The sequence below is a fragment of the Pangasianodon hypophthalmus genome, chromosome 11 (assembly GCF_027358585.1).
Source record: "Pangasianodon hypophthalmus isolate fPanHyp1 chromosome 11, fPanHyp1.pri, whole genome shotgun sequence".
NCBI classification, from domain to species: domain Eukaryota; kingdom Metazoa; phylum Chordata; class Actinopteri; order Siluriformes; family Pangasiidae; genus Pangasianodon; species Pangasianodon hypophthalmus.
The window spans coordinates 9,343,133-9,365,786 of record NC_069720.1 but is presented as its reverse complement, the minus strand read 5'-3'; the positions used below and the strand labels follow the sequence as shown (position 1 = coordinate 9,365,786).

General features: G+C 39.7%; 1 protein-coding gene across 1 annotated transcript; it reads left to right on the top strand.

The window, feature by feature from the left end:
* The first annotated feature begins 368 nt into the window (after nt 1–368).
* On the top strand, nt 369–15,564 carry mthfs (5,10-methenyltetrahydrofolate synthetase (5-formyltetrahydrofolate cyclo-ligase)). The gene is made up of 3 exons (XM_026930805.3): nt 369–714; nt 3,675–3,939; nt 14,102–15,564. The coding sequence occupies exons 1-3, from the start codon at nt 586–588 to the stop codon at nt 14,323–14,325; spliced, it is 618 nt and encodes a 205-aa protein (XP_026786606.1). The 5' UTR covers nt 369–585; the 3' UTR covers nt 14,326–15,564.
* The last annotated feature ends 7,090 nt before the right edge of the window (nt 15,565–22,654 follow it).

Below are 22,654 nucleotides of genomic sequence, written 5' to 3'. Positions count from 1 at the left end.
CGGAGATAATTTTGATACCCGAGTTTCCGAGGTGGAAGTAGTCCTAAACTTTCAACATGGCGGAGAAGAGTCCAGTTTCTGTACTGAATGACAGGTTGTGTTCATTTTTCTAAATGCAGCTAATTGTTAGCTCTTGCCGTTCTGGTCATATTCACTGATGTACTCAGTATCAGTAACCATTCTATACATGTATAGAATACATACAATAGCTTGTATTTGACTATTATCTTCAGCAAGCTAGCTAACTCGGTAATATGTGTTATGGTGTCAAAATAAAAGTTAAAGAAAAAAGAAATATGTATGAATGAACATTTCATGCATCTGTTATATGTTCAAAAGAGCACGTGAACACGACATACTCGTAATTCCCGCCTCAGTAGTAGGAAGTGGGAGAATTCCGACAGCGCGTGAAGGCAGCATTAGTCTGAGCGCGTGCAGTTTGACGTATGAGACTGCATGTGTGTAGTCAGTGAGAAAGTGCACATCAGTTAATGATTAACGACTTCACATATTAAACCTTGACACTCCTTCTGCTCTGTTGGTGAAGCAGTAACAGTGTACTCAGATCTCCGGGTTTGAGTTTGCATGAGGCACTTCAGCACTATGGCAGCCATGCGAGCAGCCAAACAGGCGCTCAGGAAAGAGATAAAGAAGCGACTGGCTGCTCTGAGTGACGAGGAGAAACTTCGCCAGTCACACGTCGTTTCACAGAAGGTAATGCAGCTGTGGATTAGTTTGGGGTTCAGGGTGTTTACACTGCTGGGTACTGCACACTGCCTTGAAGCATATCTGCACTTGTGCACTGTAAATAAGGGCAATGTGCATGTACAATATCACACACACTCACTGTGTGTGTGTGTGTGTGCTGTAACTATACTTGGAATAGCCTACATATTATATCCATTTATTACATTAATGGCATAAATGGATAAAGTAGTACTCTTAGAGTGACTTACATGTATCTCATTTATTATTATTGTTTTTTCTTTTTAAAAAAAGGTAATTTACACACACACCCCTAAGGTTTAAGGGCCTTGCTTTGGACCCCGGCAGTGGCAGCTTGGTGGTGCTGGGCTTTGAACTCATAACCTTCTGATCAGAAGTCCAATGTTTTAGCCACTGAGCTACCACTGCCCCCTGTGGAGATGTTGATAATTATAGACCAGTGATCCATCAAATGTATAAAACTTTGAACTGCATCAGATCTTTGCAATTTCCTTCAAAACAACTCTGCTCCTTGGTAACGCTGTTGCCTCACAGCTCCAGGTTGGACCCTAAGCTCGGGTTACGCTATGTGCATGTATGTATATGTGTGTGTGTGTGTGTGTGTGTGTGTGGAGTTTTGCATGTTCTCCTATATGGGTTTCTTCGGGTTCTCCAGTTTCTTCCCAGCTCCCAAAAACATGCAAGTAGGTGGATTGGCTATGTTTTGTCAAGCCATTAGTTCTTCTCATTGAGTCAGTTCTGTGTTTGTGCTGTAAGTGTTTTCTTGCCAATAACAGAGCAAGTGCATTTTTAGAATGCTTCCTGCCCAAGCTTTTCCTCACCCCAATATATGTTGTTCCTCTTTCGGCCGCTCCTGTTAGCGCTTGCCACAGTGGATCATTGGGCTGCGTATATTTGATTTGGCACAATTTTTAGGCACACTTTTTACTTTTTAAGATAAATAAATGAGTAAGCCATTAAAAGACATGAACGGGGAGTCAGTCACAATGTGTGTGTCGTTTGAAGGATCAGTATGAAGGATCAGTATATAACAGCTAACGATTCAACATGATGCATTTCATTCCAAACTTTACAACTGCAACTCTACACGCCTGCACGCCAACTCAGGCCTTCAACTTCGGCTTCTTTGACAGGTCCTTCTCTGAGTTTTAAGTTTGCTTGTAAGGTGAGACATTACAGCTTCAGTGTTTGGCCTCCTTTAGTGATTGAATGAGCTCCTTCTTCCAGTTCACGTAGTCCTGCATTCTTAGTCATTTGGCAATGGTCTAAAGATCTTCTTCGACTTTGTTTTGGAAAGGGACAGTAATGGTGATGGGGGAAAAAAAAAACTTGTGTAATCAATTAGAGCCCAGGCCGATTTGCAAAGAAAGCATTTCTGAAGTGTTTCTGCTTATCTGTTTAAAGCATATCTCACAGAAAAAAGGCTTCCATTTTAACTAGCATTTAAAGCCACACTGGCTTTTTAACCTCTCCAACATTCACAAAATGTTTGCTGTTTTGGAAGGCTTTTCATTTATAGTTGACGTTGTGTCTCCACTGAGAGCCTGTTAGAAGAAAAAGTATAAGGCCTCAAATATTATATGTAAATTTGTGATCTCATGATGGTACTTTTCTGAAAATAATCCCATGATACAATAAAGTGATCATATTGTGGTGTGTGTGATGGTAACATGAAACACAGGACAAGAAACCTGATAAAACTCACTCATTCTCTGTTCATTTTTAGGTGACTTGATACACTATATGGCCAAACGTTTGCAGACACCTGATCATCACATTCATATTTGCTTTTTGAAAATCCCATTCCAGATTTAGTTCCCTTTTGCTGCTGTAATAACCTCCACTCTTTGGGGAAGGCTTTCCACTAGATTTTGGAGCGTGGCTGTGGGGATTTGTGTTCATTCAGCCACAAGAGCATTAGTGAGATCAGGTACTGATGTCGGGTGAGAAGGCCTGGGGCGCAGTCAGCATTCCAATTAATCCTAAAGGTGTTCAGTGGGGTTGAGGTCAGGGCTCTGTGCAGGCCAATCGATTTCCTTCACACCAACCTTGGCAAGCCGTGTCTTCATGGACCTCAGTTTGTGCACAGGGGCATCGTCAATCTGGAACATGTTTGGGCCTCTTAGTTCCAGTAAAGGTAAATTTGTAATGCTACAGCATACAGAGACATTCTGTGTAATTGTGTGCTTCCAACTTTGTGGCAACAATTTGGAGAAGAACCACATATGGGAGTGATGGTTAGGTGTCCACAAACTTTTGGCCATGTCGTGTATAAGAGTTTTATCATACAGAAGACAATTTATTGCAGATATCACCAGCACAGTGAACAGGGTTTAAGTGACTTTTTAGGAAGTGCTTGGACCAGTCTTTGCTGCAAGCTATTATATAAACATTTAATGGCCTGCACTTTAAAAAAGTAAATTATATCTCTGTCTTCAGCCAATATCTTTTGGATAACACTTCACTGAATTGCACTGGCGTTTATTGTCTGGGCAAAAGTAGACAAATCCAGACTAGCATTTGTCTCTAGTTTTTCAGGTCCCATGAATCCTTACAGAAGTACTTATTGTTGCACCATCAGCTTTTTTTCTATGTGGAAAGAAGTAGGAGTGCCACCACTCCTTCAGCAGGATTGACTGGCACAGAGGAGACGCATATCTCCTTCACTGGGACTGACAGGTGCAGAAGCGTCATGTCCTTTTCTAGGACTGACAGACACAGAAGCCACATCTTCTTTACTAGCACTGAAAGGTGAAGAGGCCACACCTCCTTCTCTAAGACTGACAGACACAAAGGCCATGTATGCTCTGAAAGCCAAATTTGTGTCTCTTATAGTCACAAATTTGCTGAGTATAAGAGAGATAAAATGAGGTACTAATTAAGAAGAATAAAATGATGATTCAGCACTGTGTTGTAAAACTATCACACCTGTTTCTGTGGTTCTGCAGCTGTTCCAACATCCAAACTACAGAAGCAGCCGTCGTGTCGCAGTGTTTCTGAGCATGCACGATGAAGTTCGCACTGAAGCCATCCTTCAGCACATATTCAGCAGCGGCAAGATCTGTTTCATCCCCAGGTATCAGAGCGACAGCAACCACATGGACATGCTACAGCTGAACAGCGTGGAGGACATGAACTCGCTGCCCGTCACCAGCTGGAACATCCGGCAGCCCGCTGACAATGACACGCAGAGACAGGAAGCTCTCACTACAGGTAGTTTCCCATAAAGTGCATCACACAGGGTGAGAACATTTGTTTTGTTTTGTGAAGCCCATTTCATTTTCTGGCAAATTGTTATTACTTAATTATAGTTACAGTGGAAGACGTAGGCTAGAAGTAGTTAAATCAAGTTTACTCTCGAGAGAAGGAAAGGGGTCTTTTGTGAAACTGAAGGAATTTTATTATGTACTTTCATTTGACTATGAAAGGATGTGTGCATTATATGTTATAGTAGGAGGAAAATGCAAAACGACTATTCGACGAACATCAACATCAGTTTAGCTTAGTTTTTTTTCTTCAGAAATGAATGAGTGAACTTCTTTTCCCATGTTCCCATGTAGTGGCCTAGACCACCAGATGGTGCTGTCTTGTTACTTTCCATTCAAGAAAAAATTCAGAAAATGGTGTGGTGCAGACCTGATAATGTAACACCTTTTAAAATGTTGCATGGATGAGAAGTAATAATAATAATAATAATAATAATAATATTAATAATATCTTTCATACATTTATAGTAATAATAATTTGCATACATTTAAAATGCAGTTGAAAGTCATTTGCGGTATGTGTATAAGTCAAAATGACAAAACAGGAATCTCAGTGACTTTATTCCCTCTGTTAAATGGTCACAGACTGTCCAGTCTCTTGAATCTCGAGTCTAGATGCTAGCAGCCGTCCCTTCTTTTGGTTCTCGCTGCCCCTCCCGTCTTGGTGCTAGCAGCCCTTCCTGTCTCTCAGTGCTTGCAGCCCTGCCTATCTTTGAAGGATTTCAGATGTCCTCTCATTCTCTCTCTGAAGGACCGCAGATGTGTTCTCTCTCTGAAGGATCGCGGATGCACTTTCTCGCCCTTTCTTTGAAGGACCGCAGATGTGCTGTCTTGCTCAACAATGTGATTAAACACATGTTTAAAGCACCTTTCTCAAATACAGTGCACACCAGTCTTGAAATGAAGCTCCACCTGATAGGTGCTATTTGTGTGTTTTTTTTTTTTTTTTTTTTTTTTGCATTTTCTTATTTTTCCTGCAGGTTGAGACATGCTAAAATTACAAGTGTGGGCATAACAATGTAAGAATAGAGCCTATGGAACCTTTTCCTTTCTCACACCTGCCTTCTCCCTCCTTCACACATCCCTTCCTATTTCACTCGTCCCAACCTTTCCCCTACTTATCCAAACTCCCTCCTCAATTCAGCCCAACCTTTCCCCTGTACATCTGAACCACTCATAACTTGCAGCACTGGCTCTCTACCTCCTGCACCATGAACATCACAACATCTCGCTCTTAAAGATCTCACTATATACGTCCAGCATACAGTATTCCTGATGTTTATACCCTGATCCTTCTACATAATCTCTAATTTACAGACTCATGATCCAATGCAGGGACTAGTTCTACTATCTCAAAACCCTCCAAGAATAGCAAGCTCCCACTTGATTTTCATCAGTTGATCACCTACCATGGTAAACCTTCCTTTTATACCCACACTTAAAGGAGTCAGCTACAGCTAGATTTTCTATCCTTGCTAACCACTCATTCCTATTTAATTAGCAAAAGGAAGATGATCTGCCCCCCTGCTGAGTTTTGGTCCTCCTCCAAGGTTTCCTCCCTCTCTTCCAAGGGAGTTTTTGCTTTGCTTTGCCTCTGTCACCTCTGTCTTGCTCACCAGTTCTTAAGGCACTATCATCTCTCATTCTTAAGGCTCTTGAACCTCCTTGGAATGACGCCATTACAAAAGCACTAAAAAAAAAAAAAGAAAAGTCTTCTTCCTCCAAAGGCCAAGTTCACTCCCCATCTCCTCAACATCACCTTATCAGCCCCTTTCACTAGAGACTATGTCATCTAATACACAGATTTCACTAGCACATGTCAGAAATCAGATTTGTATGGTGTAACTTTGGTATTACATCTTTTTCTTGCCTGCTGAAATCACCCTCTTATATCAGGCAAGCCCTCACACTGTGGTAGCCATATCCCATTATCCATTATCCTTGCCCTACCACTGTTTTGCCAAATAGTTTTTTAAAAATTAGCTTTGAGGGGCGTGTGGTCTTCGCTGCTACTGATAGCTCAGTCTTAAACATTAGTATACTAGATTTGAAAAGAGCTACTGTGTGATACCCAGACACCCAGATCGTTTTTCCTCAATAAACATTATATTGAATCTCTGTAGTCCTGTCATGCAAGGATTTTGCCAGTCTTTATGCTAACAGTATGTCTCATGGCAGAGGAAAGATAGGGACTGTGAGAAAGAGACACTGAAGAATAAATGGACCACCACAGTGACCCGTGAGCTAGTTTTACTCTACCAGCCTCCACAGGATGTAAGGAAAGCAAGTGTAACCGTGAAGGAATTTGTTAGAGAGTGCATCTGTGGTGTTCACATTGAACACATTGAGTGTGACATTCACACTGAGCTTGACATGTTTGTCTGCTTCAATGCCACTGAAACTGTTTGCTTTTAAGTACTCCCACTGTTAAAGAGTGGTAGATAATGAAATAAAAAAAAGCTTAGGTGTGTTTGTGTGGGTGTGCATGCAGGTGTTTGCCCAAGTGTTTGTGTAGGAATGTGAAAGTGTATTTGCTTGTTTTTATGTGTTCAAATGTAATCACATATTCTGAGAGTGTATCGTAGGGATGCACCAATGCAGAAATCCCACTATCTTATTTTCAGTAGCTGAACTTGGCCAATACCCGATATTGATTTAATAGTGGCACATGAGCATGCTGGCTGATTCCAGTGGTATTTTGGTCCTATTTGTTAATATGGTGCTAAAGTTACATTTTCCCAAAGACCTTTTTCATATTTGTGTATAGAACTGATCCAAGGAACAGTACATAAAAGCTCACTTTGTCATTTCACTAAATAGGCCTGTGTAGTTAGCTATGTAGCAAGCTGTAAATGAGGAAAGCTGTTACACACAAACACCAAACACTCTGAGGGGGAAAAAAGAACTCTAATTACCTTTTCAGTGCTGTAACCCAATGACAAGACTCTGTTCTATAGTAAAACAAATCACAAGACAGGACTCTCAGCAGGGTGCTGATATGACTCATCACATACCAACATCTGCCCTGCATGTGGAAGAGTTTCAACAAAACATATTTTCAAGTGCCTGCATAAAACATTTCCTATCTACAGCACATATTCTGTGCCTGTCAGTTCAATCAAAGGAGGCATGGCCTATGTGCCTAACAATCCACCCAAAGGTGGTGTAACCTTTATGCTTAATTATGCAACCAAAGGAGACATGCCCTATGTGCATATCAGTCCAACCAAAGGAGGTGTGACCTATGTGTCTATTAGTCCAACCAAAGGAGGCATGGCCTATGTGTCTATTAGTCCAACCAAAGGAGGCATGGCCTATGCGCCCGTCAGTCCAACCAAAGGAGGTGTAGTCTATGCACCTTTCAGTCCAACTAAAGGAGGTGTGGCCTATATGCTTATCAATCCAACCAAAGGAGGTGTGACCTATGTGCCTGTCAGTCCAACCAAAGGAGGTGTAGCCTATGCACCTTTCAGTCCAACTAAAGGAGGTGTGGCCTATGTGCCTTTCAGTCCAACCAAAGGAGGTGTGACCTATATGCTTATCAGTCCAACCAAAGGAGGTGTGATCTATGTGCTTGTCAGTCTAATCGATGGACACATGGCCTATGTGTCTATTAGTCCACCAAAGGAGGTGTGGCCTGTGTGCCTGTCACTCCAGTCAATGGAGGCATGGCCTATGTGCCTATCAGTCCAACCAAAGGAGGCATCCAATGTGCTCATTAGTCCAACCATTGGAAGACTGGCCTATGTGCTTGTCTGTTGAGCCAAAGGAGGTGTGGCCTATGTGCTTCAGTCCAAGCAAATGAGGCCTGGCCTATGTGCCTGTCAGTCGAACCACAGGAGGCACAGCCTATATGCCTGTCAGCACGGGCGGATTAAGGTCTATATAGGCCCCTGGGCTCAACCTAAACCTAACAACCTAAAAACAACCTGCCTGTTATTTTAAAACTGGCAGGTTGTTTTTAAGTTCTATGTGTTGTTTGAAGGTGTATCTAGCTGTGTATATGTGTAACCCCAACAGAGTTTTGGACTGATGATATTCCTAGTTTGTGACCTAGTGAGCCAATATCAGAATGTATTTTTGATAGACTTCAAAGCACTATTGTAAGTCGCTCTGGATAAGGGCATCTGCCAAATGCCATAAATGTAAATGTAACTCTGTGCTTGTCAGTCCCAGTGGTGGTGTGACCTTCCACTCCTCAGAGAAATGTTTTTGAGCAAGTTGTTTGCACAAATACAGGTTGTCCCAAAAGTCTCCATACATTGGGGACTATGTATGATAGCAACATGTCGGTTGTGTTTTCGTCAGTGGCTGTTTGTAGACGTCCACTTCTTGGTTGGTCCGCAACACTTCCAGCCTTTTGCATTTGTTAATAAGTTTGGCAATAGTGTCATGTTTGACGTGCTTGCCATGTTTCCTGGTAAAGTCCATTGCAACAGCTTCCTGATCCAGTCATGTGAATTATTTCAATATGTCCTGCTTTTGTCAAAGGCATTCTTAAAGGCTATCTGAAAAAAATTATATAAAGTAAGTAGGAAAAATTTTGGAAGACATTTTGCTAATTCCCCTATGTATAGAGACTTTTGGGACACCCTGTAGTTTAAATTTGCATTGTAATAAATCACTGGCTAATTTAAATCTATCTTTCATATATCTAGTATTAAAAGTCAAAGAGTTGTCCAGTGGCAGGAGCAATTCAAGGACTTTATATAATCTTTGTGAAGAAAACTGATGAAGTGATGAGCAGAGACATGACTAGTCAACATCCATAAAAAGTATTTATTTTTACCCAAAGCATTATATGCAATAATATACCAATAATTTGATGAATAGTTCAATAGTCTGACAGTTTGTGGAGAAATGCGGCATACTTTGTCTCTTGTGGCAACACTTATGGGAGATGCTGTGCCATGGGACCGGAAGAGGTGAAATCACCAGAAGAGGTGAAAATTCAGAGCCTTATTTAAAAATAGCATAAACAGAAGAGGCACAGTGACACTGCGGGATAGCTTTACAGCTCCAGGGTTCCTGGTTCAGTCCTGAGCTCAGGGTACAGTATATGAGTTTTGTATGCACTCGTGGGTAACACCCCTATACAGCGGAAGCAGTAAGTCTCTCTCTCTCACACACACACACAGGGCTGGTGAGCCGTTTCTAAAAAGTGAATGCAGCCAACCAGGAATTGATGATTATGATATCTGTTTCATCCCCAGGCTGTAGAACTTGGCATTTATTTTTCAGTTCTTAACCATATTATAAAATGCTGTAGAATATCCAAGATGCATCAGATTTCAGATTTAATACCCATGAAGAGCAGCACGCCACGACACCAGTGCTTCCTTTCTCACACTGCGCAGTACAGCAAAGGCCTTACCATAGAGATTCAGTTAGCAGCGAAAGCACTCACCTGTCCTACTGTGTCTGCGATTTTACACACTGATCCTGGAACCCGCTGTGAGCCTCTCAAAGTGGTTTCTGGCTGCCGTCCGTTCTTCTTCATCACCTTACAAAAGAAAGCAGGAAAACCGCCTGCATAGAGATGATGTTCAGGGAGGATGGATCAGATTTTTGATTGAGGCAGACTTAAAGAAAATCTGCACAGATATTTTGTGAGACTAAATAGCCCTAGGGAGACGCATTTGCTAAGATAAAGGAAGATAGGATTGAGAATGAGAAAATAGCAGAGCTAGACCATATTCACAGATGCGAGTTCATATCATTTCTAGAACATCCAACATTCTGCAATGTAACCTTTGAAACTTTGCTAATGCTAAACTGCAGTAACAACAGTTACAGTAAGTCCTTCTGCATTATTAACCAAAACAGCACGTCCACATGAGAGTATTTAAGAACTAGATGCAGTTTGAGTTTTAACATATTTTTTAAGAGACAGACTTCAATTGCTAGTTAGTGCCTCTGCAAAACAAAATGAACACCTACATGTCAGGGGTCATCAATTACCCTATGGTCACACTAGTATGCCACAGAGGCACAGATGAATATTCATTACCTGTGTACATGTGCAACACAGAGCTGCGATTTCAGTGACAACGCAAACAACCGCACAGGAAGTGGCATTTGAATTGAGATTTTCGTTTGCAAATAAGGTATGATGTGTTAAAGTGCCAAATCCAGATCGTTGGCTTTAATGTATCCTTGGACCAATCCTAAGGTGTGTGTGGTTTGAGTTTCTTCAGTTGCCCACTGCAGTTAGTTCACATTTACTGTTTGATGTGCAAAAATGGAAAAAAAACCCTTATAAACATGGCTTCACATTTCCTGTCATATACGACCTCTCATTAAATGAAACAATGGAAGGAAGTAGTAGAGATAGTCAACAACGTTCTCTACTACCTCCTGAGTGTACATGAGTATGTACTGAGTGTGTAGCTAATACAGGTGATTTTCTTTGCAACAAACTAGTATGAGGCCTAGCATGTAATGTGAATCAAACAACCAATTTTCAAACTGATTAGTGCATTATTTCTTTTGTGTTTAGCTAGTTAGCCTTAGCCTTAGAAACGCATAGCTACTACAAGGGCCATCATTGTAAAGTCCAAGACCAGGACTAGCCGAGATTGAGTCAAGACCAAGTCGTAAGGGAGTCGAGGACGAGTCAAGGTAGAGTCCAAATGAAAGCAAGACCAAGTCAAGATCGAGACAGAAAACCATCGGGGTTATATATAGGGTTATATTTGGGTTAAAGAGGGAACGTTGCATGAGTTCAATAAGTGCATTAGGGAATATACTATTCCTTTAGAATATGAACATAATGGCAAATACTAGTGTAGAGGGTTTCACTGTAAATAATGCACATCCCTGGTGGCTTAGTGGTTAGCATTTTTGCCTTGGACTGGGGTTGGGGGTTTGATTCCCACCTCTGCCCTGTGTACACGGAGTTTGCATGTTCTCTTCATTCTTTGGGGGTTTCCTCGGGGTACTCTGGTTTCCTCCTCAGTCCAAAGATATGCATTGCAGGCTGATTGGTATGTCTAAATTGTCCGTAGTGTGTGAATGTGAGTGTGTGTGCGATTGCGCCCTGCGATGAATTGGCACCCCATCCAGGGTGTCCCCTGGGATAGGCTCCAGGCTCCTCGTCACCCCGTGTAGGATAAGCGGTACAGAAAATGGATGGATGATGCACATCCCTTTTTGCCTAGTTCCGATCTATGCAGAACTATTACCATCTCTGCATTCTCCCATTTCCCCTATAGCACATATTAAACTCAGAATATTTGATAGCATGCCTTATAAGTAATTTCTGTGCTCAGTCCGTGTTTAGCAAGGAACTTTCTGTAGTCCCCTAACTGTATATACTTATTCATGTTGTTTGGGGAAAAATGTATACTTATTGCTTCCGCCTTCACTGTGTATACATTATAAATGAATGTCACAGAGGAGCGTATTATTACACTGAGGGGCCAGTGAGGGCATCTGCTGATCATTATTGCACTGCTTTTTTGATGTTCTTGTGTTTATCAATATTTAATGAGGTCGTGTTGCTTTGAAATCTTGACTCATATTTATATGTCAGCTTCCTGTTTGATGGTGACCGATGAATTAGTCTGACTGCGAGGCGAATTATGTTGCCTAGCATTTTTCATTGTCAGGGTATGGGGACAGTTAGTGACTTTCAGCCATGTGAGTACAAATGAATGCATTTAGTCAAATGTTCTCATATGTATGCACAGAATATATGCATTTCACAAAACACAGATATTAAATTGTCATTAAAGTGTCAAAGATATTAAATTGCCTAACCTTTTATCATTTATTATGTTAACTTTTGAATTATCATTTTAGAATACATTGCTTAAACAGAAACACTACACACTTCACCATGGCGTGCCATTTTTTTCTTTATTGATTATCTGGTGAACAAAATTGTGGGATCGTCTTCTCTGAGAAGGACACAATGCAGTGCTCATATAAATGATTCCAAAATAAGGAGCTTTAGAAGATGTCTGTCCTCGTGCTATCTTCCTTATGTCCCCTTTTTGGAAAAATGTGTCCCCAAAAACGCTGCTACATAGGAATGCAGGACAAAATGTTTGTGTTTATCTACAAAGTTTAAGTGAAACCCAACATAAAGTGTGTTAATAATGTGTTGGGCCACCATGAGCCACCAGAACAGCTTGAGAATATACAAAAAAAAATCAAAAGAAATTTCTGGAACTGTACTGGAGGGATGAACACCATTCTTCCAAAGTATATTCTCTCAGATGTTTGATGATGGTTCTGGAGAGAGCTGTCTTAATGCTTATGTCCAGAATCTTCCATAGGTGTTCGATTGGGTTGAGACCTGGTGACTCTGAAAGCTGTAACATGTGATTTTATATAATTTTCATCCTCATCAAACCATTAAGTGAACCCTTGCGCCTTGTGGATGGGGACATTATCTGAGAGAGCACTACCATCAGGATAGAAATGTTTCATCGTAGGATAAAGGTGATCAATCAGAAGAACTTTGTATTGATTTGCAGTAACTCTTCCCTCTCTTAGGACAAGTAGATACAAACCATTGCAGTAAACCATTGCAGTATGCTCCCACAGCATAACAGAGCCATTGTTTTTTACTTTAATTTGTCACCCATTTGTATATCTCAGTATGAACCTATTGCTTACAATGTTGTCAATATCAGGCTTACACCTAAAACACAATATCATACATTACAAAATCACAAATCACAAATGGTAGGCAAAGCTGTCCTTTAAATATTCGCATGCTTATTGTATGCCAGCGTCAGAAGAATTCACTAGGTGCCTCCCTGATTTTTAGATTTTCTCAGTAAGGAATATTTTGTACAGTCGTTATAGTCATCTATTACACAGTAATAATCAACTGATCTTTAAACAAAGATCTGTACAGCTTGAAATGCAATTGGACTCAAAATGTAACAACTCAATCCATTATGGGCAGATTATTACATAACAGATTTGGTATAGATCCCCAAAACAGTGTGATAACATGCTCCTGTACAGGCAGAGGTACAGAATATATCACATGATAATCAGGTTATTACATAATGGTGTGGTCAGAAAAGGCCAAAATGTAATAACTTGCATTACTGGCAGGATATAATTTGGTGTAACAGCCTAAAGTATAATAATTATATTATGAGCAGGTTATTACATAATGTGGTTTCTTATAGAGGCCCAAATGCAATAAAGCCCACAGTATCATAACTTCTTATGACTTTCAACCAGCTTACTCGTATACTTCTCCTAATATCGTGCTCATGATGTGCAAACATTGGCAGACCCAGAACAGAACAGAACTCCTTGGCTGCATGGGAGGGAATCTGTCTGAAATGTTATCAAATCAGACTGAAAGCAAACAGTGAAATTAAAAGTGCCATTTAAAATCAAATTAGATTTCTCAAGTGGAATAGAAATTTAAATAATGTATGACCGACTTTTGGCACTAGGGTTATTCTTACTTTTTTTCACAGTATCAAGCCAGTTGACGGGTTTTACAGGAGAGTTGTTATATTATATGTAACTTATTGTCTTATTCATATTTTATATTAGAAAACTGATCAATGACCTTATAACATTATTGTCCAGTTTTTTGTGTTTTTAGCCATTTTGTCAGTTTTAAGTCTCATATTTTATGTAAATCACTTACGGCCACTTAAATGCCCACTTTTATTCCCACAAACATGTCACTGTAGTTTCCTGACATTAGTTTATCATTTGTCAATGTATTATTAATAAGAGTGGGTAGGATCTTTTGGAGGAAAGGGGTGGGGTATGCCAATATTCTCATCACAATACATTTCCGGGGCTGCAGAGGGCTTTAAAAATTGCAAAATTCTTCTTCTCTAAAGTGGTGTCTTCTATGCCTCATCATCCTCCTCAACACAGTTCCAAATGTTTCTCTTGACAATATGGTCAAAATTAAGAAAATGATCTGACAAAAAGTTCATATTCATCGTTCAGGTTTTTAGGTGTTCATAGTAGCATATTTGTTTCATTAACTAGACTGTACATGAAGTCATTTACTTACCAGTAATATAATAAATCTACATAAATCTACATACTACATACATTGCTGTTACAGAAAATGAATGCTAAAGCTTTTTCCCTTCTCTCCAACCTTCATACAGGTGGCTTAGACCTGATCCTGATGCCTGGTCTTGGCTTTGATAAAAATGGCAATCGTTTGGGGCGAGGTAAAGGCTTCTATGACTTGTACCTTCAGCGCTGTATGAGGCATCCTAAAGGCAAACCCTACACCATCGCACTGGCCTTTAAAGAGCAGCTGTGTGAACAGGTTCCTGTGGACGACAGCGACATACTTATTGATGAAGTTCTCTATGAGGACGTTTGAGTTGGAACCTCTCGAAAAAAAATATCAATCCCAAAATCAAAACAGTTTACTCAGTATGATTCAAGGAAAGCTACAAAGGGCTAAAGATAAGCGGGTTAAGAAATTGCAGATTTTTCCATGACTTCAGTCAAATGAAATCCAATGAAACTGCTTTTGGTTAAGTTGGAATAATTAACGAATGCAACATTTTATATGTTATGAAGAGTAAAAATCTACCTCTCAGTCTGAATCTCAATATAATCAAAAATCCTGTGGATAAAAAGTACATTTAAAGCTGAGAGTAGCTCAGTATGTTATGATTTAGTGCCGTTTCAGTGCATTATGGTGTGATTCAATATTGCAGATTGTCTAATTTAGCTTTGAGGAGTGGGAACACATGTCTATTTCACTGGAACTGATAGACTGCAGAAAGACAGAGAGAGGGGAGTAGAGAAACACACATTGCAAAAAGAATCTCATTTGCTAACTTTTTAAATTGATTTGTGCATCTTTTAACAGACGTTGTTAATATAGAGGCACTTCAATCCCCGTGCCTCGCCATTTTTCCCAGATACACACTACTTTAAATTCTGTAGCCATATCATAAATACTGTGACTGGTCGACAGATTTGATTTCTTGTCCAGGGGTACACAGATAACTAGTCATGTCCTCATATTTAGCCAAAATATACTGTAAGTACACCCATGTTATGCATTCAAAGTAAGAGTGCTGTTGTAGCATGAGTTTCAATCTGTGCATTAACTTTGTTCATTAGAAAGGAGATCAGGACAAAAGTGTGATGAATAAGAACCTTTCAGTACATCAGACAGTTTAAAAGCTGTGCTAATGTAACATACTGTGATTATCTTTTTAATCTAGATAAGTTAAAGCAAAATAACAAGCAATCATAATAGAAAGCAGTGACGAAACAAAGTGAAACACTTGTGGTGATCTCTGTAATTATCACTTTGCTTTATTTTGAGTTCTCTAATCATCTTTACATGTTTATGAAAGCTGTTCTTTTTCTTTGTATACTATATACTCTGGTTAGATGCATTGCTGCTTTTGCATTTGTTGAGTAAACTGGATTTGGGCATATGTTTTATCAGGTAGTTAGCAATTATTCCAAATTATTGGCGTCTCTTTGATACCCTGTCGATCCTTTTTTTTCTTAACCATATATTCATTGCGTAGCAACGCTATGTCCCATTGGCTGATGGTATCACTGTACAAATATAGTTGTATCATTTCTTTTAAAATATGCAGTATATCTTTTTTCCTCATTGCAGAGGTGTGTGTGTGTGTGTGTCTGTGTGTGCTTACATGTACAGCATGTTTATGTCTTGGAGGTAAACAAATGTCCCCACAAGGATGGGAATATCTGGCAATTCTGACATTGTGGGGACATTTTTTCTGATCCCCACAAAGAAAACTGCTTTTTTTTTTTTTACAAATATATTTTTAATTTATAAAAAATGCAAAGAACCCACAGGTTTCCTTTTGGTTACTGTGGTTATGGTTAGGGTTAGATTTAAGTGTAGACAGCATTAATTAGCTGCATTAATAATTATGTCAGTAGAAGGTCATCACAAGGATATTAAGACAAACATGTGTTTGTGTGTGTGTGTGTGTGTGTGTGTGTGTGTGTAGGTGGGATAGAAATAAGAGATAGTGGAGGAATGTGGGAAATATAGTAACATTAACTTTATGGTTCACATTTACAAAGATTACACCTTACTATACTGCAGGGGAAATATAACTCAGAATATCATTGTGTACTCTAAATATGACTTTTAAAAATATTGTGATTGTTAGAGAAAGTGAGTCGAGCTCATAAAGTAGGGAAATTATTTTCATATTGGAAAAATATGAACTGAGTCATTTTGGCCCTAACAAAACATAAGGGGTAAAGGAAGATTATTCTTGCTTTGTGTTTAAAGTAAACAGTCCTGTTTGGATTATCAGGTAATTCTTAGTTTAAACTGACTACTTTTAGTGAACTACACAAATGCCATAAACATGACTGCATTTTGTGTCTCTTTTTAATCAGACATTGTGTTCTAGTGACAGATAGGCTGTGACTTGCCAAACAAATGACAGCCTTGACAAAACAGCACAAGAGCTGTGTGTATGATTAGTGGGGTGTCACCAGATCTGCTGTAAAAACCAAGCCAATGGCTTTGTCCCAAATATCACTAAGCCTCCACCACTACATCACTCCCTCCCTGCTTAGGGCTGATTTATGTTGAAGCACATTTGCGTGTCTGCTTTTCAGAGTAATATTGCTCCAAAAACATCAGTTGTGTAAAGAAGACAATTTTCCCTTACTCCATCCAGTACTTTGTATTTTCTATAAACTTGGGATGTGCTTTCGCTCCATAACCCCTTTTTGAAAATGTAGTCTGTTTAAATTTTATGCATAATAGCATGCGGCAGAAACTGATGAAAAACACTTTCTAAAATATCAGTTTAGACCAGAGTCACTCTGTCAGTTTCTTAGGCTGCTGTCTTTTTAATAAATTGTCTCCTCTATGATAAAACTCTTGCATTAGATCTTAATAAATGCAGCAGTGGTTTTGCCCATGTCAACCAGAACCTGCCTGGAAGAGGAAAAGGACACACGTGTATTTTGCCCCAATACAAAATACGGAGGATGTTTAGAGGGCAAACATTTCTCCAAGCATCACGTTTAGAGATTAGCAGAAGATGGTAGCATTTTGGGGTCACCAAGTCTCCAAATCTATAATAAGTCACCACCTCCTTGCCAACAAACTATTTGGAAGGCATGCCAGAAGAAAGTCTTTACTTTTATCGAACCACAAACTTAAGTGCCTGAGGTTCACCAGATAATACTGGAACTTTGCCTAGAACCAGGTTGTATGGTCAGGTGAAACAAAAATAAAGCATTTTGAGAAACACTCAGGGTGGGTTTTGGCATAAAAAGAAGCTACGCTCCACTATTGAACATGGATCTAAGATGTTTTGCCCTCTAAAGGCCCTGAGAACCTTGTTACGATACATGGCATCGTGAACTCCATGAGAAAACACCAGGAGATTTTACGAGGGTGTGTCAAATGAAAATCGATTTTTATAATATTGCAAACAGGTGTCACAAAAGTGATTCATGTTTAAGCTAGCAATAGAAGCAGCTACTGAGAACAGTGGACCCGTAGTACATTTTTACTTTTGCAACTACGAGTTTAATGTACTCTAATGCTTCTCTAATTTATGCTGCAGTGTTAAGGTTTTCATTTGACTCACCCTCGTAAATGAAAATCTGGCTGCCTATGCCAAGAAGCTACAACTGGGTCATGGTTGGCTCTTCCAGCTGGACATGAGTCCAAATCCAATCAAAAATGGTTCAGTGACCACAGAATCAGCCTTTTCATGTAGACATCTTAGTTGCCTGACCTAAACTAACACTGAAAACCTGCAGGGTGAGCTTAAGATGTAGGGCCCTGGAGGATATGGAGAGATTCTGTATTGAGGAGTTTTTCAGATTTCTTGCTCTCATTAAGCATTATAAGAGAAGACGTAATAGAGTTATGCCAATAATTATGACATGATTTTGTTTTTAATTTCAATAATTTCACTTCATTTAAAGGTTAGATAGTATGAAGTGGTTACTAAAGATGCATCAATGAATGAATAAAGGTTAGATTTCTCCCATATTAGCCACAGACATTTTTGCATAACCTTTTTCCTATCTTTATCAAGGGTACAAATAATTCTGGAGTTGACTGTATTCATATAAGGAAATAAAGGATAAGAAGGGTGATCTAAGCACTGTCTTTGCTAAATGAAGGGAGAGGGGTGGTTCTGCTTGTAATTGCACTCTGAGCCATGCAGATTGTTTCCAGTGGCGCCAGACAAGCAATTAAAATCAGACTGTACAGGGAAAATAGGACAAAAGACTGGACAGGCACATTGCCAAATAGGAGCTTCAGACCTTAGTTTTCAGGCCTTGTGCTTAATTTTGTCTTTTGAAGGGAGCGAGGAAGAAATTGCTGCAATGCCTCTCCCTGCTTTCACCGTTCTTGTTCCTGACTGAGATGCTTGATGCCAAAAAAGGAAGCCGCTGCACTGTGATTGCGCTTTGTAACAAGTTGTTATCATCTGCATTTATTGAGCATTGATTCCTTTTCTTAAGCGCCTGATTTTTATCACTGGCCTTGTCCATTGTGCGTTGGAACCCAGCAGTTGGGGCGTCACCAGTAAAAATGAGCAAGAGAGGACAAAAAAGCAGTTAAACATAATACCATCGTATTTTCCAGACTTTCCAGAGAATTAACGGTAAATCAAATAACTGTGGTGAGCAGAAAATCATCTCAAAAACCACTACAAACCTTGAGGCCGAAACTAGACAGTTGGTCCATGCACAGATGTTACAGGCATATAACCTACTAATGAGCTAAGTGTAACTTACAGAGCCACAAGCCCTACAACAAGGTCAAAACAATGAGTTTGCATAAAAAATATGAGGTGTATATATTACGCTTGGAACATTTGGTGTGACTACCATCTCTGTGATTTAAACAGATGTTGCATATCCCATGTTAATAAATCATAATTATTACAGATGTTCTCCTCCTCCTCCGGCAATCTTACTTAACAGACATACTCTATACCCGGAAATCTTGTCCCATCTAAATAGTCCTTTACACTCCAGAAAACACAGAGATGTGCAATAGTGGAGAAACTGCATTTTTGCATCGTACTTGTTAAAATGCAGACTATTTTTAGGCCTCTGTTATTTGAAAAAGAGTAAACAAGACATTAGGACTCAAATTAAGTTGCCTCCCACCCGATGTTGATACAGCACAGCAGAAGGTTTCCTCCACTCGGCCTGCCGTTGATCATTTCAGCTGCTTTTTTGCTTCATCAGAACCAGTAGGAACCTAGAAATGATTAATTAGGAAAAAACGCTCGGGGTGCCAACTCCCAGCACGGGCGCTCATTATAAGGCATTAATAAGGAGATGCACTGCCGCATGCTGGATGTGACAGGTGGAGCCAGATGACGCAGGCTTCGCCTGAGCAGCCATAAGGCGAGTTCTCTCCCATAATAACCCCCTTATTTATCACTTCCCAAAGCCTTTATTGAGAATTAGGCTGGTATTTTTCTCCCAGATGTCCCCGAGACATGCTTTCTAGTAATTGTGTCAGTTTTGATTACCCATGGAGTTGTCAGTAAGTCAACATGGTCATACTCTTGGGCTTTGATGCGGGATCTTAATTTTTAATTTTTACTGCTACTTGGGAAATAATTGTTGGCTACACTATTGGGTACACCTTGTGGTTCAGTAGCCTTGGTGTTTTGCTCACTTCCTGCACTCTTGCCTGCCAAAGTGAACCTCTGAGAAGGGATTTTCCAATAAGAAGAGATGGCAGGTGCCATTCAGCACTTGTGTTTGTGTAGAAGGAGAGCACTCAAGAGATTTTCAACGGCGGAGAAAAGTAATCTGACATTTCCGAATGTCAAAAATGGCGTCAACGATGAACGTGTCAGAAATAAATGTATATCCAAAATCGTGACATTGTATATAGGAAGGCAACACATCTGAGTTTGGCTTACAGAAGAGAGAAATGAAGTTGATGAAGACTTTTGAACACAGCAGATTTTGTCTCTGCCAGTTGCAGGAATGTCTTATGATAGTCTTGTCCACAGTGCAAATGAACAAAATATGGTCATTTTTACTCTATGTATTAGCAGCTGTACATCAAAAATGAGAACTTGGGGGAAAAAAAGCGAAACTTGGTGCATTAATTGTTTTTTAAAATTACAACTTATTCATTTCTTCCCCTCTACATTCCCCAGCAGGACTAAATCCAGTTCCATCACAGCAAAGACAGACACAAACCGATGGTGTGTCTGGATAGAGCCATGAGTAATAGTGTAATAACTGGAGTTTAAAGTGGCATCGTGCTTGTAAAGGTGACTAATGAAGGATTCAGGACAGTGCTCTACATGGCATTGTGGACCACGCTGGCAATGGCCTCTCACTCGACATAGCAATTTGTTTTGTCGCTTGTAAACAGGCTCCCTTATTCTGTTGACAGTGAGAAGTAAAATAAAGCACCAACCTAGCTTTCAAATGGCATTGTGCTTTTCCATCCATCTACCACAGGCCAAAGGACATCACCATGCTGTATATTTTGAAACACATCAACCATGTCCGTGTTAATGACTCTGTATGCCACCAGGCTGTGATTAAGCACAGGTTCTGGATTGAATCGTAGACAGGGGCATAGAGCTTTTACAATGGGGTGGCCAGGCTAGACCCAGTGACTTTATAGGGGCTGCAATCTAATCCACATGCATAGAAAATGACAATGTGTCTACAACTATCTGTGTATGGCTTGAGTAAGATTACCACCGACATAAAATGCACATATTTGGACATAAAAAGCATCATTTGTTTGTCATCCAGCAAGCTACAAAAAAGTCATAGCTAACATAACATTAGCCTGTGTTTTATGAAGTATGCTAGCCTTATGAATTCAATATCATTAGCTAACATTAGCTAATAGTGAACTGAAGATATCCAAGGAATAGTTTGCGTCTCTGTTAGCTAGTGAAACTTGCTTGTTCCTGTATGACGTTACACTTGTTGAAAATCCTCACCATTGGACAATGACGAAATAAACTTTCAAACTGTCTAGAGATATTATAGTGGGTGTTACGTTACTACTCCAACAAGCCTATCACAGGAATTTACCCAGTTGTTCAGTTTCCCATCATATAACCATAGTTACTACTACTACTATTACTGCTAATAATAATAATAATAATAATAACAATAATAATAATTAATAATTCTTCATTCTAGGGTAGCAGTGGCCACCCCTTAGCTATGCCCATGCTCATAGATCTTCTTTGTTGAGCAGACATTAATCTATAAACATTCCATTTACAGCTCAATTCCAATTAGCATTACAGCTATCCATATCCTTTTACATCAATCTGGGCTCTTGTGCAGTCACTTTGAAGATTACAGACGATTGTTGAGCCAGGATTTGAAAACATTGCAGGCATTAAACTAACAAGCTAAAGCCACATAGAAAAAGGAACCATTGCGCAGTGCCAGTATGGATGCCCAGAAGGTAAGAATCCAGTGCCAGGTGATGAGAGAAGCCCAGTGTGGGTTTTGTGGCACTTAGCATGGGGCTTTCATGGGCTGACTTCACACTGGCATACAGCAGATTCCCTCCTGCCAACAGAGCAAAATGATGGTCCAGCTTCTCCACCAGAACAGACCCACACAAAGAGACACATGATGCAGCCTGCAGATGGTGTATTGTCAAATCTGAAGTGAAATTGCACCGAAGGGAAAAAAAAAAAGATGAAATGCTGAGATTGCATAGTGAACATTAGCAGAGCCTAGCTATGTACAGTTATCTAAAGTCGCAGGAGTTTTACTTTGGTTTATGTGTCTCTTTTTTCATCCAAGGATTGCCACTGCAGTGAAACATGTCATCTTATTCATGTTTTCCTCACAGTTTGTTCACAGTATCCAAAATTAGTACACACACATGCTAAGTGCATAGTTTGAAAACAGCAAGTGTAGTCTAGCAAGAAATTCTCCAAAAGGTTTAAAACCATTGAGCGCCAAAGTGAGATTAGAGCAGCAAGTTGCAGGATGTTTGTACAAGGCTGGTAACGGCTAGATAGATTTTTATTCAAGGCCAATGCACTAATTCTAGCTAATTTAATTTTTTTAATCAGTAGAAGGTTGGTTTTCAACTATTCTTTAATTGATGGATTCAACTTGAATGGTCCATCAGCAGTACAGTGAAGTGAAACGCTTTCTTCGCATGCCATTGGCCACTTTGGGAACATGTTCAATCAAAAAAAGCAAGTTTAGCTGACTTTCAGCCACTGTACTGTACCTTGTGCCTCTTCCATTTTGGATGCGATATTCACGTCTCATTTGCATAAAGCTGACAAACCTCTACTATTTCCATTCTTCTCACCTGGTCTTGCTCCCATAATCATCGGTGCAGGATTTTTGCCTGTCTCCATAGATAAGAAGAAAAATACATTGCAACAATATAATGCGAATGCACTGTTAGAGCAAATGTCAAGTCAAAGTCAAGATAGTGCCTTTGTGTTCTAAATGTCAACATACCGACACTCTGGTTGTTATAGTCATTGTTCATACAGCATTAGCATTAAAGAACAAATAAGGCACTGTCTTTCATAACATACTTTTACAATAGACAAAAAGAGTGTATTATTACTAGTCATTACCTGCCCTTAATTAGTGATCCAGCTCAGACAAGATAGCCAAAGACTTTGTAAAATACAGATTCGTAAGAATATTTTTACTCACATTGCTGCTTGGTCAGA